General features: G+C 41.7%; 1 protein-coding gene across 3 annotated transcripts in view; it reads right to left on the bottom strand.

The window, feature by feature from the left end:
* The window catches only part of LOC105563073 (period circadian protein), a 30,195-nt gene that overhangs the window by 10,648 nt on the left and 747 nt on the right, over positions 1 to 18,800 (bottom strand). For all 3 annotated transcript variants that reach the window (XM_012014367.1, XM_012014368.1, XM_012014369.1), the window contains exons 2-9: positions 12,100 to 12,183; positions 8,600 to 8,784; positions 5,741 to 5,871; positions 3,973 to 4,171; positions 3,311 to 3,532; positions 1,674 to 1,858; positions 1,224 to 1,508; positions 624 to 776 (exon numbers count right to left, since the gene is read on the bottom strand). In XM_012014367.1, the coding sequence (XP_011869757.1) occupies positions 624 to 776; positions 1,224 to 1,508; positions 1,674 to 1,858; positions 3,311 to 3,532; positions 3,973 to 4,171; positions 5,741 to 5,871; positions 8,600 to 8,784; positions 12,100 to 12,183 (1,444 nt within the window). The remainder of the gene's footprint in view (positions 1 to 623; positions 777 to 1,223; positions 1,509 to 1,673; positions 1,859 to 3,310; positions 3,533 to 3,972; positions 4,172 to 5,740; positions 5,872 to 8,599; positions 8,785 to 12,099; positions 12,184 to 18,800) is intronic.

The raw sequence follows: 18,800 nt of genomic DNA, 5'->3' as shown, positions 1-18,800 counted from the left end.
AATTTACAGCGAAGAGTCATGCGACCACCTCACCATCCGGATCGCAATGTCCTCCATTGCGTCGGATTTCCGTCTCCTCCTGACACCCCATAGATCCCAGCCGCGATCGATTGAAGCATCGCGGCGGATTCAATTTTCCGAGACTGCAGTGACAGCAGAACGCCAATTCGTAATTTTGCCTTTCTTTTTTTTTGCATGCCCCGACGAGACTTGAAATGCGAGCGAAGTTACACCGCCTTCAATTTCTGTTTCTTTATTCCATTCGTACCATTCTTTCCTTCTTACGCATCCTGCTTGCGTTTTACCTTTCATTCGACTCTTTTTTGATAATACTGAATTAGATATACTGTTTTAAATGTATATTAGTAATAACGTGAAACATGTATGTATTAGAAAAAGCATATCCATCGACAGTGAGATTGGATGTTCTACGTAAGCTAACACCTTCCACGTACCGTTACGAAGTGAAACGTTCATGTTATCGTTACACACACCCATACATACACACACATAAGTATAGATTAGGGTTTTATACGTAGCATACCAGAGCGGAGCGCACCATAGCGTAAGTGGTAACTAGCGTAACAGTGTCTCGGCGATACTAAAACGTAGCTAATAGTCACCGAAAAGCTCCTGAGTTCGTCCGCCGCGAGTAGTCCGTCCTTGCCGACACCGGGCGCCCTCGTCTCCTGCAGCAGACTTTCCATGAAGGACGCTAGATCCTTACATCGCTTTGACACGTCGAGCTCGGTTATATTTGACATTGTCTGGATGCTCTGCGCACACGTACGATAGAAAAGAAAAAAACAAGGGAACAAGTTGGGAGATGAGTTGGCGCAGCTCTGCCTCGTCGTGACAGATTGTCGTATTGTTTTCTCTTGGTTACACGGTAACGCCTCGTCTGCGTTTCTCACATACGTACATGTACGATTAACTCTACCTCTTTGCCGTGTTATTGGACTTTGCAGGGCGATATTAAGCAAGTCCTTTCGCTATTAAAGACAATCACGGTTGCGTCATCGAGGGAGCCGAGCTGATAACAGCTCGATTGTACAATGGTCCGACCTTTTTACTTTTAACATTACTGGAATTGCACGCCTCATTTTCATGGATAATACAACTTTGAGGGGCGCTTCGAGTCTCGAACAAGAGTGGATCGCGAATCGCACGTGGGTAGTGTCGTGATGTATGTGACGCAGTCACCTTGCGGTCGATGATCGTACCTCGTCGAGAAGCGCCCGTATCTCGCCCTGGATGATCTTGGCCTCCTTCAGCACCTCCTCGCTGATGCTGGCCAGGTAGCCGCACTCGGTGTCGCGCGACACGCGGAAGATGTCCGGATCCACCGGTCCCTTGAGCACCCGATGTTGACCTACGACAAACTCTAGTTTTTTCGTCCAGGGATTGATAAAGGACGACCACTCGGTCTCGAGGACGACGCATCCCCCGTTCTGCACGGCGAACCTGTACGGCTTCGACCTGAAGGAGGCGCCTTCGAGCTTGATTACCTGTTCAACGACATTTCGTAAGGGATGAGTAATTTCTACAGTAACGTGAAGAGAAATATCCGAATGTTCATTCATTCTCTTATCAAGCGTGCACGCGATCGGAACCTAAATTTCTCTCTCTCTCTCTTGTTTCTTTTTTTTGGTTTTTGTTGGACTCATGCTCACAGTCTCATAGATGTCTTTGATGAAAGGTAGATCCTCGGGATGGTAGAAGTCAAACAGCGAACGGCCAACCATATCCTGTGGTAGATAGCCGAAGTATTGGACTACGTCGGGATCGACATGGGATAGGTGGCACGTCGCGGTGTGGCGGGTCGTGAATACCGAAGATATTATTGTTTCTTCTGGCGCTGCGGATAACGACAAAGAGTTCGGGGTCATTCTCTTTCGTCGCGGTTCCACTACCTTAATGAGCGAGATTTTTATAGAGCTATCGCAATGGTTAGCCGCCAGCAAGCCGGTGCGAGACGCGGAGGTAATTCGCACGCTGTTAATTGATTAGTTTCGGCGTGGTTAAAACGAAATCCATGCACGAGAAGCTGGTCGACGCTGCGCAGAATTGTCTCCATACCCGTTCTGAAGATAAGTTAAACTCCGCAACAAATTTTCGTACTGATCGCGGGCAAACTTCAGAACATCGCGACGCCTCCTCTATATTATGCTGCTCTCAAAAAGACAAGTTTTCTTCGGAACTTGAACGTTTGCGGTGAAACAGAAGAAAATAAGTGGATAAAACCGTATAATCGACACGTTGCACAGTCTTGTAAAGTAAATGAGAAAACCGGAACAAAAGTAAACGTATCGAGGCTGAAATTCCAAAAGGATTACTTTCAATAAGAAACTGAAATCATTTTGAACAACACGAGCTACTAATGAAGTCGATTAATAAAAAGTACTCCGATAACGAAGCTTGTGCAGAGAATGCGCATGGTGATCGGAGATATGGGAGCTTCCCATGCACTGGCAAAAGCGAAGCGAGCGAATCATTGTCGTGAAAGATGATGAGTGCGCGGTCTGACAGCGTATCGCTCGTGAGACACGGGCGTTCGTAACAGTGGTCTCCAAACTGAACGAAAAACGGGGAAACCGGTTGGAAAAATGATAAGGAAATGGCACAGCGACAAATACGGCAAAGATGCGAACGGTATATCAACGTAGATATCGTCACGAGCCGTCGTACGGGCGACTTTGAGAAATCGGAAGTAAGTTACCTTCGTTTTAGACGTTTTCCATGGAAACCACCGACTCACTGTGAACATCGTCAACGAGGTCGGACCAACGACAAGGCTCGATCGTCGCTGATTAAGCGTTCTTGCGCGTAACGGACACGCGTATGTATCTTGAGAACGTATAGTCAGACTAGGGGTGAGATTAAAGAACAGAATTACCGTGTCCCCTGCTACTTTCCCGCGTGTTCTAGATACATCCTGTAAGCCCGAGTCACTTCAACGAAGTTGCTCGTTCATTTCGGCACGCGTTTATTCCATGTCGGAGATATATTCCAAGCGATTGTTATATTTGTTATATTTGTTATATTTGTTATAAGCGAGGAGAATGCTGACGATTTTTTAGTAGGAACAATATTGCAGGAAATACTCCTCGCAGTAACTCGACTTCAAATCGACGGTGGTCTGCGGAGAATCTTATTTCAGATCACCACCATCTCGCCGCGATCCGCAATAGTGATCATTGCGATAAATTGCTTGTCCGCCGCCAACTTTTGCGACAATCAAGCTGACTGTCTGCTAATTATCGAGTCCTCTCGCCGGTCGGACCTCGTCGAAGACCTTGGACCATGCTACCTTTGTATGCGGAATGGACGGGTTGAGCGGTAACTACGAGGAACATAGCTCGGTTGCTGGGCTGTTGCTCGGCCGTTCGATCCCGGAGGTCTCGGAACGACAGGGTCAGGTGAAACGGTAGATACAGGTTCGACCTGGCGTCCGCGCGATATCCGTTTGGCATGTTGCACCTGGTGAATCTCCGCAGACCGCAAAACAGACTGGCCCTTCTGCCATTGATGCCTAAATAGAAACAGTATCTTGCTTAATAAAATCCAGAAGTCGTATAATGACGAAATAATTGGTAGAGGAAAGTCCTCTATTACGGGATAGAATTCTAGTACGAGATACGTTTCCAACACATAAATTCAATCACAAATCTTTTTTTCGCAACGATTACACGATCTAACAAACAATTTTCCACTAAACAGATTTCACTCCAGGGGCAATAAATTCATGGGACTTCCTCTATCCCCTATCTAATCCTCTAAATTGAGTTCTAAAAATCGGGAACGAAAGTTTATAATTTAGTCGCTCAAAATTATTGCATATGTGCGTACAAGTGATACTCATAAAAAATAATATTTAGACTAAAATACATTTGCTACAATAGAATATTTGTCAAATAACAGAGACTTTTGACAAGTTTCTTCTTAGCTCGTCAGAGCAAAATGTTTACGTACCCTTAGACCGTTCCTCTTGCGGCGAGGCGATGCCACTGGTGATCTGATCGGCGAGGGTGGTCTTGTCCTTTGGATGCACATAATCGATGAAAGACCGGCCAATCCAGGCGTCCTTGAGATAGCCGAGGGCGGTGCATATCGACGGGGTTGTGTACAGCACGAGGCCGTCGTGCATCGAAATCACCGCGCAAAATCCCTCCTACAGAACGTTCAGTAGATTAGAGCTGACTTGACTGGTAGCACTAACCTCTTTTCGTAAGACATACAAGTGTTAAACTAAAATTGGTCACACTAAAAGCAACAAAAAAATTGACGAACTTTTAATTACTATGAATCATCGCAGGATGTTTAACTGACGAAATTGAACCTGTCACGTTATCATCAGCAAGTTAGAGACTTCTCACACCGAATTTAATTGCCACTCCTATCGCGTGCGAGGACTACATTAAAATATTAATTAATTATGGGTGAGACGTCAGTGAAAGAAGAGATACTGATGGAATTCGTGATTATGCTAATTTACACGTTACTTCTTGTCCTCTCGTCTACGTTACACCGGCATTATGCAAAAGTTTTTGCACGCAATTTTTTACGTGAATGCATATAATCCTCTAATATGTTTCTTTGCGAACCACTCAGTCCTGTGTGAGAATGGGCATGAACAATAGGCTGACAAGCAGATCTATTCATTTTAGTTACCGTCTACACTTGGTTAGCTTCTTTTCATTCCCGAAGATCAAAACACGCTGATTTTGCGGAAAGTGCGAGAAAGCGTAACCAAACCGAACAGAAAACATCGTTGTACCACAGACGATTGTCTAACAGGTCTAACTCACGATCATATCGATATGCGGATAGATAAAGTCAGCAATTCATCTTACGTGCAATTAATAAGATCAAGCAGTTATTGCATTGATTTTTCTAATGAATATTAACGTTTGTGGATTATAATAGTAACAGTTCAATTAATACTTCGCCGTCGGAGCGGGCAAATTCAGCCGGGCGCACGAGTAAAACTGCTTTTAAAAATGTAACTTTTACATTTTACAAATGTTCATAAACTTTTGGAAAAAATATAAAGGGAGTTTTACCTATTAATACATATAAATCACAATTAATTATGTCCATGTAAACGTTACGCGTCGGCGAAATCGTAATACCCGATGACGAGTCGCCGTTATTAGTCAAAACACTTCCGAGACAAGTTGCCCCGTTACGTCAGTCTGTCTTTATCCTCGAGCATTCTCTCGCGTAACGGTTAGAGGAAAGTCATGTAGCTAAGTCAGTAAATCTCGAGAGGAGGAGTTTCGCCGATAGTTGTATGGTACAGAGTATCCCTGCGATATTAGTCAGCTTTCTCCATGCTGACAGAGACAGAGTGTCGCCAATATTATGTCTATACACCGAGTAGATATACAGAAAGAGAGAAAAAGAGAGAAAAGACATTGTGACATTTTAACAACACTCAGGATCCGAAAGGTAAAAACAAATTTAAAGAGCACATCAAGGAGAGAAAACCCGAATATTTTCCTCGGTGTATCTCATTTGCAACCGCAATCCTGCAGATGTAACGTCGAAAATGAGTTGCAGGAAGCGCGAGGACCCATCCGTTGGGTCCCGAGCAAGCCTTGCTCCTACGATCGCACGGTGCGATTTTTGAGAGTCTCTGGATTTTTCTTTCCTTTTACATCTCTTCGACGTGTGCGTTTGCATGAATGTGTGTATGTGTTTTCATTTTCCTCTACTACATCTATCGACGTATACTAACATTAGCCTGAGACGTGGAATCGTCCAGGGGGACCGTTCGTGAAGCGAGGCCTGCTTCCGGATCTGCGACGGTGTCGCCGTTGTGCTCGCTGGGGTCCGTTGCGTCCACCATTTCTACGGTGGTTATCTCTTCTTGCATCAAAAGAAATTATCGTTGTTATATACCGAATTGCTGGCGGGGTTATCGGGATAATGGTGGCGGGAGGGAATGAGAAGGGGAATCACATCAGGCACTCTTTTCATTCGAATAAGCTAATTGTAAATCATTTATGATTTATTGATACCGAAGTAGAGCAAATTTAGTGAAAGAAACATGTTCTGATTATCGCATAATGTGTGTCAAAACGCTTTCCTTTTTAAACTAAAAGATAAAACAAAGGTGAGTTTAAGAACTTAATTAAAAAGAAGTCCTGAATCGTGAACATAAATCGTGTTGTATATCGAAATCGCGAGAACTGACGCGTGAACAAGGGCGGGTAAGGGCACTCAATGCTCCCTTAGTCCAAAATAACGCGGAAACGATCGCACCGTGGTACGTACTTGGCATAAAATAATGTCACGTAAAAGAGTAACGACAGGCTCGCTAGAAAGTTCAATGCTATTACTCTTAGGTGATATGCTACCTCCGACTACATCGTTACTTCCCGGTGAAAGGCATTCACTGCGGTTTCTCCGCGAGCGCATGAAACGTGCGGGCTTATCGTACGATTTGATGACGTCTAAGGGCCAGTTTCACAGACGTCGGGTAACTGTTAACCAGAGTTCAGTCGACTCCCTATCTGTTTCTGTCTTATTATCTAAGAAGAGACAGAGAATCAATTAATCTTCGGTTAGCAGTTAATCGACGTTTGTGAAACTGGCCTTAAGTGAAAGCGAAACTAATCATATGACAAACAATATCAATGTCTTTATCGATTAAATTCATTTTTTGTTGCAAAAAAGTATATATGTGATTATAATGGGAATTTTTGTTGTGCAAAAGTTTAATTGTTAAATTACGTAACGTCCTTACTTTCGAAATTAGTGGTTTTTTATGGCATCTTGCGGCACGATATGTTTCATTACTCGCTGAAAAACGTTAACGAAGGGCAATTAGGTATTTTTAAAGGCACTATATTTAATTCCGCGCTGGTGAAAGGGTTAAATAAACGGCGACGTAAACGCTTACGTAAATAATAGGGAATAACGGGCGAGCGGCAAACACAGAACGAAAGTGATTTCGTAACGCACCTACTGCATCTTAAATTAACGCGCGCATGAGGGTTGGCATTAACTCGTTAAAAATAGTCATCTTTAGTAACGGGAAGAGCGATAATTGCATAGATCTAACGACGTGATTCGAATAGAAATAGATGGTTGTAAATCAAATCCCCTATCAAAGTTTTGTGGCTCCGATACGCTCGTAAACAAAGAAATCTAGGTAGTAAGGGAAGTTCCACGCTTTAAACGTGACTAAATATGTCCTCCCACGGCTTCGCTGTTCGCTTATTGATTTCTCAGTTTCGCAATAGTTTATATAACCCGCACATGTTGTTAAGGGGAAAATCGCACGCGTGCGATGCTTGCATGAACCCTTCGAACTGACAAAATATTTTTCACTGTTAAACAAAACTTGCCAAAAATTTTCACAAAAAAATGTCATAATCGCGTAGCTAATTTCTTTTCCAGCTTCAACTTTATTTCAAAATTTTTCCTACGGCGCAACCGTAGACGTTTATGGTATCACGACAAATGGATGAGATACTGAAGAAATGAAAGAAATGATCATGAAATGTAAATGGAGCAACAGGTGACGCTTGACTGAGCCTAAACCCGTTAGTAGCGGGATCGATAACTTCGGTGGACTCCGAGCGTGAGTGTCACGTTGGATGGAAATTTTACACCCCACTTGAGAAAACTTCCGTCCACGCGTGTCGCGATTTTCTCCGGTGACGATGAAAAGGCCGACAAAGGGGTTGCTTTAAACGCGTGATGATGATGCGTGTCGCATGCGCCCGCGAAATGTTCAACGTGACATCAACGTGTGGCACAACGTGTGCAGGCTTCAAAGAGGACTTTCGGTCACCAGGCAATTAAACGCTCGATCTCGAAGTCTCCCATAGATGTTTAGCTATCTCTCATTCTGAGCAATTAAAAAAAAATTTACCGCCTGCAGCAGATTGTGTGCTCTTTTTTACACGCGCCGGATATGTAATTCCAAAGTCGCATTACTTTACTCGTAGAGTTATTTTATTTGTTTAACGCGCAGCATGAATTTTTGGAAAGCTTATCTTTCGGACTAGAGCCTTTCCGTTGAGTTTTAAGACAAACGTAATCAGATGCTCGACAAAGTAAATAATTATTTCAACGAGATACTAGCTGGACTAAGGGATAACCGTGAGGGGGAACGTGTCGAAGCCCTAGGCAGGAAATAGTAAGGTGAAGCCCGAAGAAGATCGGGAAGAGTGCACGAAATCAGTTTGTCAAGAAACGAAAAACAATGAGTCATCGATGCGCAGCGATATTAATCTCACAAAGCATTTTATGCAGATTTAGTTCAACAAGTAGTAGCGAATAAAATTCGTGAGTAAAAGACGTAGTTCGCGCGCTGCTCGTTTTTCGTTAGAATCTACAATGATCTTTTAGCGAACAATCTTATAAAAAGTTTCTCTCTTGCTTCCTGCAGTTGTACAAAATCTTTAAATCCACTCCACTGCGCAACTGAAAACGTACGTCGGACAAAAAGTAGAAAGAATCGTAAAAAACTAACTGATTTGACAAAAAGTGTTTCGTCCGTGACTGTCCATTGCGTAAATCTCAATGAAAGAGGTGCTAATTCGCGTGCACTCGTTCCCTGCTTCCCTGTGGACAGATAACCAACCTGGTTTCTTGTCAAGCACGGTGTTCGCCGGCGCGACAGCGTTATACGACGTAACTTCCGGGAGCGCGATCACCGTCTTCGGGCCGGCTTCCGTCTCGACGGCGTTAAGCACCATCGTTTTCGACTTCTTCTTCTTGTGCTCCTTGTCCTTCCTCTTGCTGATCGGCTGCGGTAGCGCCTCATTGCTATACATGTAATGTGCGTAAAATTGTGAGACATCGCGCAATCCTTCACGCTACCTACAGATCTAATTGTCGAAAATTAGTTTCAAAACTCTCGTTATGCACAGTTTTCTCATCGATGAGAAATTTCTGGAAACACCGATTTGTCGATTTGCCATCTATTGAAAATTGCTGCGCACAATTGCCACTTTCCGCTGAATTTAAAATAAATACGGCGCAAAGACGCGTATAAATATAATTGAGGTAAAATGGAAGATGAAAGACACGCCTTTTTTCTATTGCACCCCGCATTCTCACGTGTTCTTGATGCTATAGCGAAATTTTCGAATGTAGGTCAATCACGCAATGCAGGCCAATAATGTCCGCGTGTCATGCCATGTGACGGGCGAATGTCAACGTGGGAATTGCGCTGATAAGCGAGAATCGTATATAAACGCAGTTCTCGCGACTCACGCGTATCTAAAAATAAATCTTAGGGGAATTATTCCATTGAAAGAGTGCAATTGTAGTGATTCCAGAATCCATAAGAAATGTTGAGAAAATATTCTCAACATGATTGCAGATCGCAATATCCGATGTAACGTGTAACGAGCAGGCAGAAGTTAAAAATAATTATGACAAATGAATCGACCCATATTCAAACATGTATGCACATGTACAGATAATATTAGAATAATGTGTAATATAAATAAAAAATTATAATTGCAAAATTATAAATAATCATACATGTAAATCAATATTACTTATATATTTTTTAAAATATCATTTACATATATTATTTATATATGCAAATATTTAACACGAAACTTTCGTAGAGTCAAGCCGATATTATTCGACAAATTTAATTTATTTCGCCTTTGCATTCTCACGCTGCACAATTGTAATGTATTACATAGATAACGACTTTCTCTCCTGGAAAGCTCTCTCAAGAGAGTCCTGACATAAGAGAACTGTAAGACGTGACTACACGGGTTACACAAGTAAGGGAAAGTTCGCATTCACCTAATCATCGCTCCGAGGTTATTGCCGGAAGTCTTCCTGATCGCACGTTACGTGATGGATGCAAATAGTGAAAGATTACAGCATTAAAGGCGATTTCGATTCACTTAATCGATGACTACTTCAACCGGTAGAATTTCTAACTCTATAATTCGTTGTTGTTCCCAATTTAATCTTTCTCTCCGTATATCGATCTGAAGTAGGAAAGGTACATGCCTCAGTGGTCGAATTGGTGATACGCCCGCCTAGAGTAACCCTACACGTGTAGGGAAGTCTAGGCTCAAACCCTGGCTGAGGTAGTATTTTGCGCAATAAATTTTCTGTATTATTAAAAATGCCGGACATGGTCAAGAAAACACTGACGTTGTTAATTACTGCTGGCGATATTTAAGAATATTCTTGTTAATCGTAACTGTTGTATCGGAATTACTTAAAAATGTCGCTGTACACGGAGAGAATTTTTTCTTAAAATATATCCAGAAAATCATACAATCGTGGGACAACATGGCATTTCAAAGAATTTTATGAAATTTTACCATACATTCTACTAGTAATTACAGTTATTGTTGGTACACGTTTTATTGGTCGGATGTATGGTAAAATTTCAAAAAAACTCTCATACAGTTCTTCAAAACGCCACGTTGTCCCACGATTACATGATTTTCAGAATGAATTAAAAAAAAATTCTCTCCGTGTACATACAAACGACATTGGTTTTTCCCAGCAAGTCATATAAAAATAAATGCCCAACGTGAGACATTACGCGTGACTGCAACGTGCTTTTAATGACGTGACTGATCGCATACGTTTCCCGAAGACTAGCTTCCTCTCTAACAAGACTTATTAGTCAGGTCAATGTATAATAGGATTACTCGCCCGTGCAAAATTATTTCAATTAGTCAAATTACAATTACAAAGTTATATAAGATATATTACGCAATGAATTTAATTTGTATTTCTTTCGTGTTCCTTTTTAGACAACATTTCAATTATATATTCGGAATTAATCTTTCCAAAATCTTTTCACGGCGAGATATTAAAAGACCGATTATGCTTACACTTATTCCTTGAAATCATCGTGCGTTCCACAAAAATTCCGTTTCAGATATCGTTCGCCAAGTACGCTAGATTACGTAACGGTAGTTGTGGTATATTTCGCGCAAGTTTTCCGACGGAGCTTAATCCGTGCGATCGACTTTGGCCGTGAGTTTCGGGATCGGTATTCGCTTATTATAATCGCGTCTCATCTCACTTTATCTATTACGCAAGAATACGCGGGAGTGTCTGATGAATAGGTACCTAGACGGCACGTGGCGCGGCACGTGCATCGGTGTTTATGGCGCAGCTGCTGCATCAACGTTGTTTCCGCCCCGTAACCGTCTTTAACTATTTTATTTATGCAACGCGATTACGCGTGATGCTTAGAGGCACGGCCGTGCATACACGACTGCCTGCTATCTCCGGAGTATTCGCGCAGTTATTCAATCGTGCGCGCCTGGAGCACTCCTTGCTAAATAAAATCGACGCGAGGGCCAGGCTCGTTCATCACGGGATATTACGAGAACTCGCGCAACAAATGCTCCTCTAATAAGTTGTATAAGAAAATGATACTGCACAAGGACACCAGTAATTTTATTCGAGAGATACAGCGCTCTTTAGACGAGTTTAATTATAATCTTAATTTACGGAGATCCCTAAGCGGTTACATAATTATTTTGTTTCTGAATAACAGCGAGATCCATCGCGAAATACATCGGTCCAGAAAGTCTACGAGGCTCTCCCAAGGTTCTTTCAAGAAAATTTATTGATCGAAAAGAAGGAACCTTCCTTCACGCCGATCTTTCTCAGGCACGAGTAATACCGAGGGAGATTAATTTTTCTCCACTTGCCTTCGCGAATCTTTCCCAGTTCTCAGAGAAGTCTCACAATAGCAATATCCGCTTCTGCAAATCAGCCATAGAATATATTCAGCTATTTGCAACCTGGTCGACTGAGCTGCCAGGGGACTGTTATTCAAAGCGATAAATCCGCGCGTGCGGCGCCGCCCCAAATAGCCCCATATTATTAAACGGCTCTGTGTCACGTTTGCACACTTTGTTCATTCAATTCTGCGCGCGGAATATATCGTACGTATCAAATCAACGGCAGATATTAATTCCAATAAATTTTGAGTTTTATCATTTATAACTTTCTCCAACTTCGATCGTTTCACTTGCCTTACGAGAGCGGCGCTGTTTGTTTTATTAGACACAAAAGATTCACCAATTCGAGGATTCGTCTGCTAGCTTTAACAAACTATTAATCGATGGACCGAATTACCTGGATCCAAAGATCGAAGGACGCCTACCGCAGTAGCCACTGCTCTCGGAGCGATTGCTGTTCCTTGAGTTCGAGCTGCCGCTGCTGCAACAGATAACGATGCGAGAGTTGAAAAGTTGTTCTTAAAAGCAACATCCGGGGAGATGATCTTCCTTCGTTGCATCAAATATTTAGTTGTTGCAAGCTGACGTGTATTTCCCCTATTGTATCTATGTTATACAATTGTGCATACTTTTCATCGGTCAATTCGCAAATCATTCTATTGTACGCTATAGGGTCCGGTTTTTCGTTTTCTGGTTAAATGTTAACCAGAGGTTAGTCGATTGCCTGTCTCTTCTTAGATAATACTATAGAAAGAGATGGAGATTCGACATCGTTTCAGCATCGATCGACGAATCGTTTCTCACTGCCCAGTCAGAAATGACTCGTCGATCGGCATCGTTTCGACGAGTCATTTCTGACTGGGTGGGTATACGACTGCAATTGAAAGGAGAATAAAGAAGTTGCTCGCGTATACTTTGTGTACAAAGGCTGGAGATGTAGGATGGAAAGAAAACACAACGTGTGGGGCGCCGATTTTGCGACATCCTCGCGACGATAAAGCATGATAAGAGGTGGTGAATTCCACGACGCAACGATAATAACGACCGCGTTCGCCAAATGTGCAAATCGTGCAATTCTGCGACGCATCCTCGCGATAATTGGCCTGAAACCCGCGATCGACAGGCAAGAATCCTGATCGGGATTCCTCACGTTGCCCACCCGATCGCGGCAACGTGCGAAACGATTGCAAAATAGCGGCACAGTAATCTCTCAACAGCCTCGGCCGCTCGGGAAAGCGGCCTAGTTTACGCCGATCGCTTGATCGGCAACAAGCCTATGCATTAGCGTTATGAATGCCTTAGCCCTAGCAAGTATGTAATTCGCCGAAAATTGGTATCAACTTCTACGAATAATTCTGGATTTCGCTTCAAATTGGACTTAATTACTCAACGCATGTATTTACGTGCGCGGAAAGAAAAATGTAGCTAAAAACCGTGTGTGGTAACTAAATTTTAGTTGTAAAACACGGACTAATATTTAGTTGCGATAGTTACGTATTTTGCTACTGTGCCTATTGTATCGGGTGCGACAGCAAACCGTTTGCTGTGCTTTAGAAATTTATAGTTGCGGCAGCAAAATATTTTTAGCAAACCATAATTAGCTACACGGAGAGAATTGTCTTCTGAAATTCATCCTGAAAATTATGTAATCGTGACACAACACGGCATTTCGAAGAATTTTATGAGAACTTTTCGAACTGTTTACCATATATTCTATCAGTAAAACGTATAGTACAATTTCGAGAAACTCTCATAAAATTCTTCGAAATGCCACGTTGACCCACATGACTTTAGGGATAAATTTTAAGAAATTTTAAGAAAAAATTCTCTCCGTGCATGTAAGGGAAATACAAAGGAAATACAAATAATTAACGTGTAAATAAGTACGCGATTAAACCTTTAATCGTAGTGTCATCAGCGAATATTAATAGGTCGAGATAGGTGCGAAGAGAGGTGCGTGTATGTTACTCTAACTTGTGTGTTAAAAAGCCATAAGGTAATATAAACTAAGTCAGTCACGCTATTCGAATTCACGACAGAACCAGTCGCGGTTGGAAAAAAAGGCCCTCGATCACATGTTCGGCAAACGTGAGGCGTTCGGTCCTTATGCGTTCTCTCTCTCTCTCCCTCCCTCTATCTATCAATTTATCTATCTAGCTCTATCTCTGTGTTTCTCTCTTGAACCTTTCACTGTCCCCATTATTCGCCGACCGTCGCCGACCGACCGGCCGCATTTTGTTCGGAAAAATTATTGCATAAGAAGGCACTGCTTCACGTTCGCGGCCCCGTGACTACCGCGAGGACGGCGACGACCACCACAACGACGCCTATCGATTCAGTTCGCTGATTACGCTCGAGTCTTATCCGGCATACGAGAAATTATTGAATAGTGGGCTCCCTCGCTCCCAGAAAGACTGCATCCCCCCCCCCCTCCCGTTGTATGACGTTATGCAAAAACGAGTTAATCCACCGAATATAGATTGAATTAAATCTGTAACGTGGCATACAAAACTTTTCTCGTTTCTGCCGAGTTTCGAGACAGCTATGCGATAACAATCCTGTTTCGTGGACCTTGCGAAATTCGCGTAACACGTACCATGTAACGATCCCCCAGATATGTCAAATTATTTTCTTGGAATATTTTATTAAAATTTATGACTTCTTGTCTCCCCTCAAGCGTAAACATTTACATTTCTCTTGCACTTCTCGAAGTAATTTGTGCAACGCGGATTCCACGGAACCTCTCGCTAATTATTATCGAATTAAAAACGGACGATAAATAGCATAATTGCAAATGCGCGACTATATGAGGACACGCGGCAATTATCGGTGACCGTAAACGGTCTACAAAGGCACGGAAATAGATGCCCCGGCGAAATGTCACGTTACAGCATCCCGTGCGCCGCAATCGGCGAAGCCGATTTGTTTATGATATCCGCACGTGACGGGGATTCGCACGCAACTCGTTGCAAAATCGATTTATGACGCCCACAGTGTCCCGTGACAAGATTTTCGTCCTGCGGAATTGTCGCGAGGGCTCGACCGTTATCCGCACAATGCCACCCCAGGTTGTTCATTCAGGGTGTCTTCGATCGGTCGCCGTGGTCTAAATTGGTTCGGCAACAATGTGACTGCGCGTAAATAGAAATGTGAAATAAAAGAGATTACCCGAGTTGTAATTTTGCTATACTATTTTGACACTTTTAAGGATAATCTACACCTACTTAGCTGATCTATACACCTACATAGACCAGCAATAATCTACCTTGATGACGTATTTTTTTAATCCGAATCTTTAATTCTACAAATTTACTTTAGTTCCTACTTAAAAGAACCTACTTTAATGCTAAATTGGCTTTTGTACTTGCAGTTCGACCTCTTTTATTGTCTTAGATTCTACTATATAATAGAATTAAAGGTTCAACATAGGGCCAAAGTTTCGACTCGGGTATGTATTATAAAATAATCGCGATCTCTTGTGCAGCCTGAAATTTATTTGACAAACTCAGAGTAACGAGAGGGTTTGTTATCTCAAGCGTTCTGAAATTGTAAAGCTTTCAAATAGCCCGATGTGACTCGCTGACCTCGCTTTGAACTCTAATAATCTTGAAGCTACACTCAGAATAAGGAATCGGTCACCTCCCTGGTAGCACAGTGCATTGGCTAAAGATCGGCCGATACAACCAAATATTGGGCCGATGTTTAACCAATGTTTGGTCCATGCACTACTAGGACTGAGCGAACTCCCACGCTCCGACCGCTAATTTGCGGAGTCATTCTCAGTAGAGCCAGAGAATATCTGTTGCAAACGAGAGAAAGGGCAATTTGAGAATATCCAATTCGAAGAGAGCACCTCGTGCTCTTTAATTTGCAATAGTCCCGCGATGCGATCACGTGGCCGAGAGATCGCGACTTGGCCAACGTCTCCTTTTCGTTCGACCTGTTTTCGCAAGGGTGGTTTCGCAACATTCTTCTAGCCGCCTTACCCAAAGGACGTGGAAATGCAATCGGCACACACACATATAGACACACACAGAGAGAGAAACGGAGAAACCGGTTAGCCTTAACCGTACCGTGTACGAGTTTCCGTCTCCCTCTCGCGCCTTGCTCTATTCGTACGCTTCTCACCGTCACGCAAGGGAAGCGTGTCAATGCCAAGAGTCCCGAGAAGTACTACAGAAAACGCACGATAAGAAAGATTAATTAATTTGATTTTATTGAACATATTGTATTACGCATTGTAACAGTTTTAACGTAACGTTAAGTAAACGAGACAAAAGTAAAGTCATATGTTTTAAATATCCAAAGGGGATGATTCTTATTTATTGTACACGCTCTTTACAGGTTTCTCGGGAAGTTAATATAATTTTTCAAACATCTCAGAGAGAGAGAGAGAGAGAGAGAGAGAGAGAGAGAGAGAGAGAGAGAGAGAGAGAGAGAGGGGGGGGGGAAATAGATGTAAGATATGTAAAAAAAGTTAAAATTTTAGGTAAATTATCACATTGTTTTTTTTTCAACTTTTCGAGCACAGTTTGACCATTCGAGGAGATAATTAATCTGCACACTAGAGAAAAACGTGCACTAGAATGATAATTAACATATATAGGTCGCATAGAAGCCGGACAATGTTAAACCGGTGACTCTGCTTATATAAGTAAGCGGCGATAATCCACCGAGCAGGTGCTGATTTGCAAAAAATTAATCAATCCCAATTCACACACGTGACTCTGCAAATTGCGCGGTAAAGATCGATTGACTAATATTGCAGTTCGATTCTTTCACTCTCGTTGAGACACACATGTTTCGTTGTGCCTATAAAATTTCTGTTTGGTACACCTTGTAATATAACGTTATACCGTTATTATTACCACCTTAGCCATAGTATAACTAGCAGGTCCACTCTCTGTCGGTTCCTTTGAGCTCTGCGGTCCAGATTAGGGCTGGTGATTTCCTTCGAAGGCTTCGACATTCGAACAACGAAGCTTCGAAGTTGATTTCGAGCTTTCGAAATCTTCGAAGCTTCAAATTCTTTCGCAGCTTCGAATCTTCGAAGTTATCAAAAGGTTACAGCCCTAGTCCAGATCACGTGGTATTCCGCCATACATCCGGGCAGGATCCAGCGTGTGTGTGTGTGTGTGTGTGTTTATGTACTCATCAAAGCCACACTACCGCACATACAACTTTTCTCTCATTGGTCTGCCCAGAACAATGTCGAATGCGCATTAAGAATCGACGCAAAACTAAACGAAAATGACGAAGTGCATCTACTAGTTATACTATGCTTTAGCTGCACTTAAGGTCCAAGTTTATCCACAAAACTAACGGTGAAAATGTTCAAGTATCCTTTGCAAATATATTCTTCAAAATTATCTCATTTTACGCTAAATCCACACGTGTGTTCCATGCATAAAAATAAAAGTGAATTTTATTTTAAGGCGAAGCCATTTTTCTAGGGACCAATACCTAATATAAATGCATTTTACATCTGCACGTGAGCACGTGAAGAGTTATAATTCTCGCATTTTACTCATGAAAGAAGATAAAAATACAATTTTTATAATAACAGTTGTGCTATTTTTAATGATGCTGCGATTGTAATTTCCGCTGAACTTTATATACGACGAAAACCTTTGCTAAATCTCCAGATCAGCTTCGCACAATAATAAGTTTCATGTAACAAAATCTCTCAACAATACCACGATATTTCTCTCGTGAAGCCTGTGAACTGGTTCTTTTTTTTATCAGAAAAACATTGAATAATAACGTATGAATTCGCTAAATGTGTAAATTTTCAATATTTTGCATTCGAAAGAAACCAGTAAAAAAATAATAAAATATATTTAAAAATCTCATTAAATTCTCATAAGACAATAAGAGCTCTTTTCGTGCTATTTGTTTCGGGGCGAGTTTAAATTTACGACAAATCGATCAGCAATCGATCATAAATTGTCCGGCAAATTATATCCTTAGTGAGCAACGCTGTTCCCGGATTATTTCATTATATAATATCGCTGTGACAACGTACAGTAATAACTTCCCGAGAACTATATACGCTACACCCATGCAATTATCGGCGATAGCATTTGAAAAATCATTTTTATACAGAAAAATGATTTACTGATGAAAGAAAGCGATAACGTTCCTCCCAGTAGCACAATATGTTGGCGTAATATTGGGAAATAATGTAAATCTAATATTCCCAATATTGGTCCAATAAGATGGACGCCTTCTCTTATTTAGCCAATATGTCTATTTAGCAATATTGGTTTAATATTGTATTAATATTAGACCAATATTGTTATTACTTCGTTAAATATTAGCCAATGCCCTTCCAATATAAATCTAATATTATATAATTATTATCGTGCAATATTTATATTTATTCCATGACTAATATTGGTTTTACGTTGGACAATATCGGCCAATACATTTCTAATATAACCAACATTGGACCAATTTTTAGCCAATGCACTGTGCTACTGGGGTCGTTTTGTAAGGTCGAAAGGATTTATTCTCAATTCAAGAGAGAGAAAGAGAGAGAGAGAGAGACAGAGAGAATATCCGCCATTATCGGTGGCGATGTACAAGTCGCTATTGTGTTCGAAGGCATATAATTGCCGCGGGATAAATTATACCCGGCATTGTGCCGAGTATATTTAATCTGGTTATTTTCGGATCCGTTATTCCGAGCGAGGGGGAGGTGAACAAACCGTAATCAGATAAAAATAAGGGACAATGAGCCTTATCAATAATCTCGCTACACTGTCAAACACATGCCTGCATTTTGCTTTACGCATTACTATTACTCTGCGTAATTATCGCTGCGACAAGACTTTTTCATCGATTCGGAATCTCGTGAGAGTTATCGCCTTGAAAGGGAAACGTATATAAATGTCATTTGTCTAATATATCTACATAGAGGAGTCCTCTCTTATGAGATAGATTTCTAATATGAGATAGCAGGTCTTCAACACCCAAATTCAATCACAAATCTTTTTTCGCAACAATTACACAACCTAACAATGAATTTTCCACTAAACAGATTTCGCTCCAAGGGCAATAATAAAGAAATTTATGGTGGAATCAACTGATGACGCC

This window comes from Vollenhovia emeryi, unplaced genomic scaffold, assembly GCF_000949405.1.
Source record: "Vollenhovia emeryi isolate VEMERY1.0 unplaced genomic scaffold, V.emery_V1.0 DF939180.1, whole genome shotgun sequence".
NCBI lineage: Eukaryota > Metazoa > Arthropoda > Insecta > Hymenoptera > Formicidae > Vollenhovia > Vollenhovia emeryi.
This window is presented reverse-complemented; position numbering and strand designations above follow the sequence as displayed.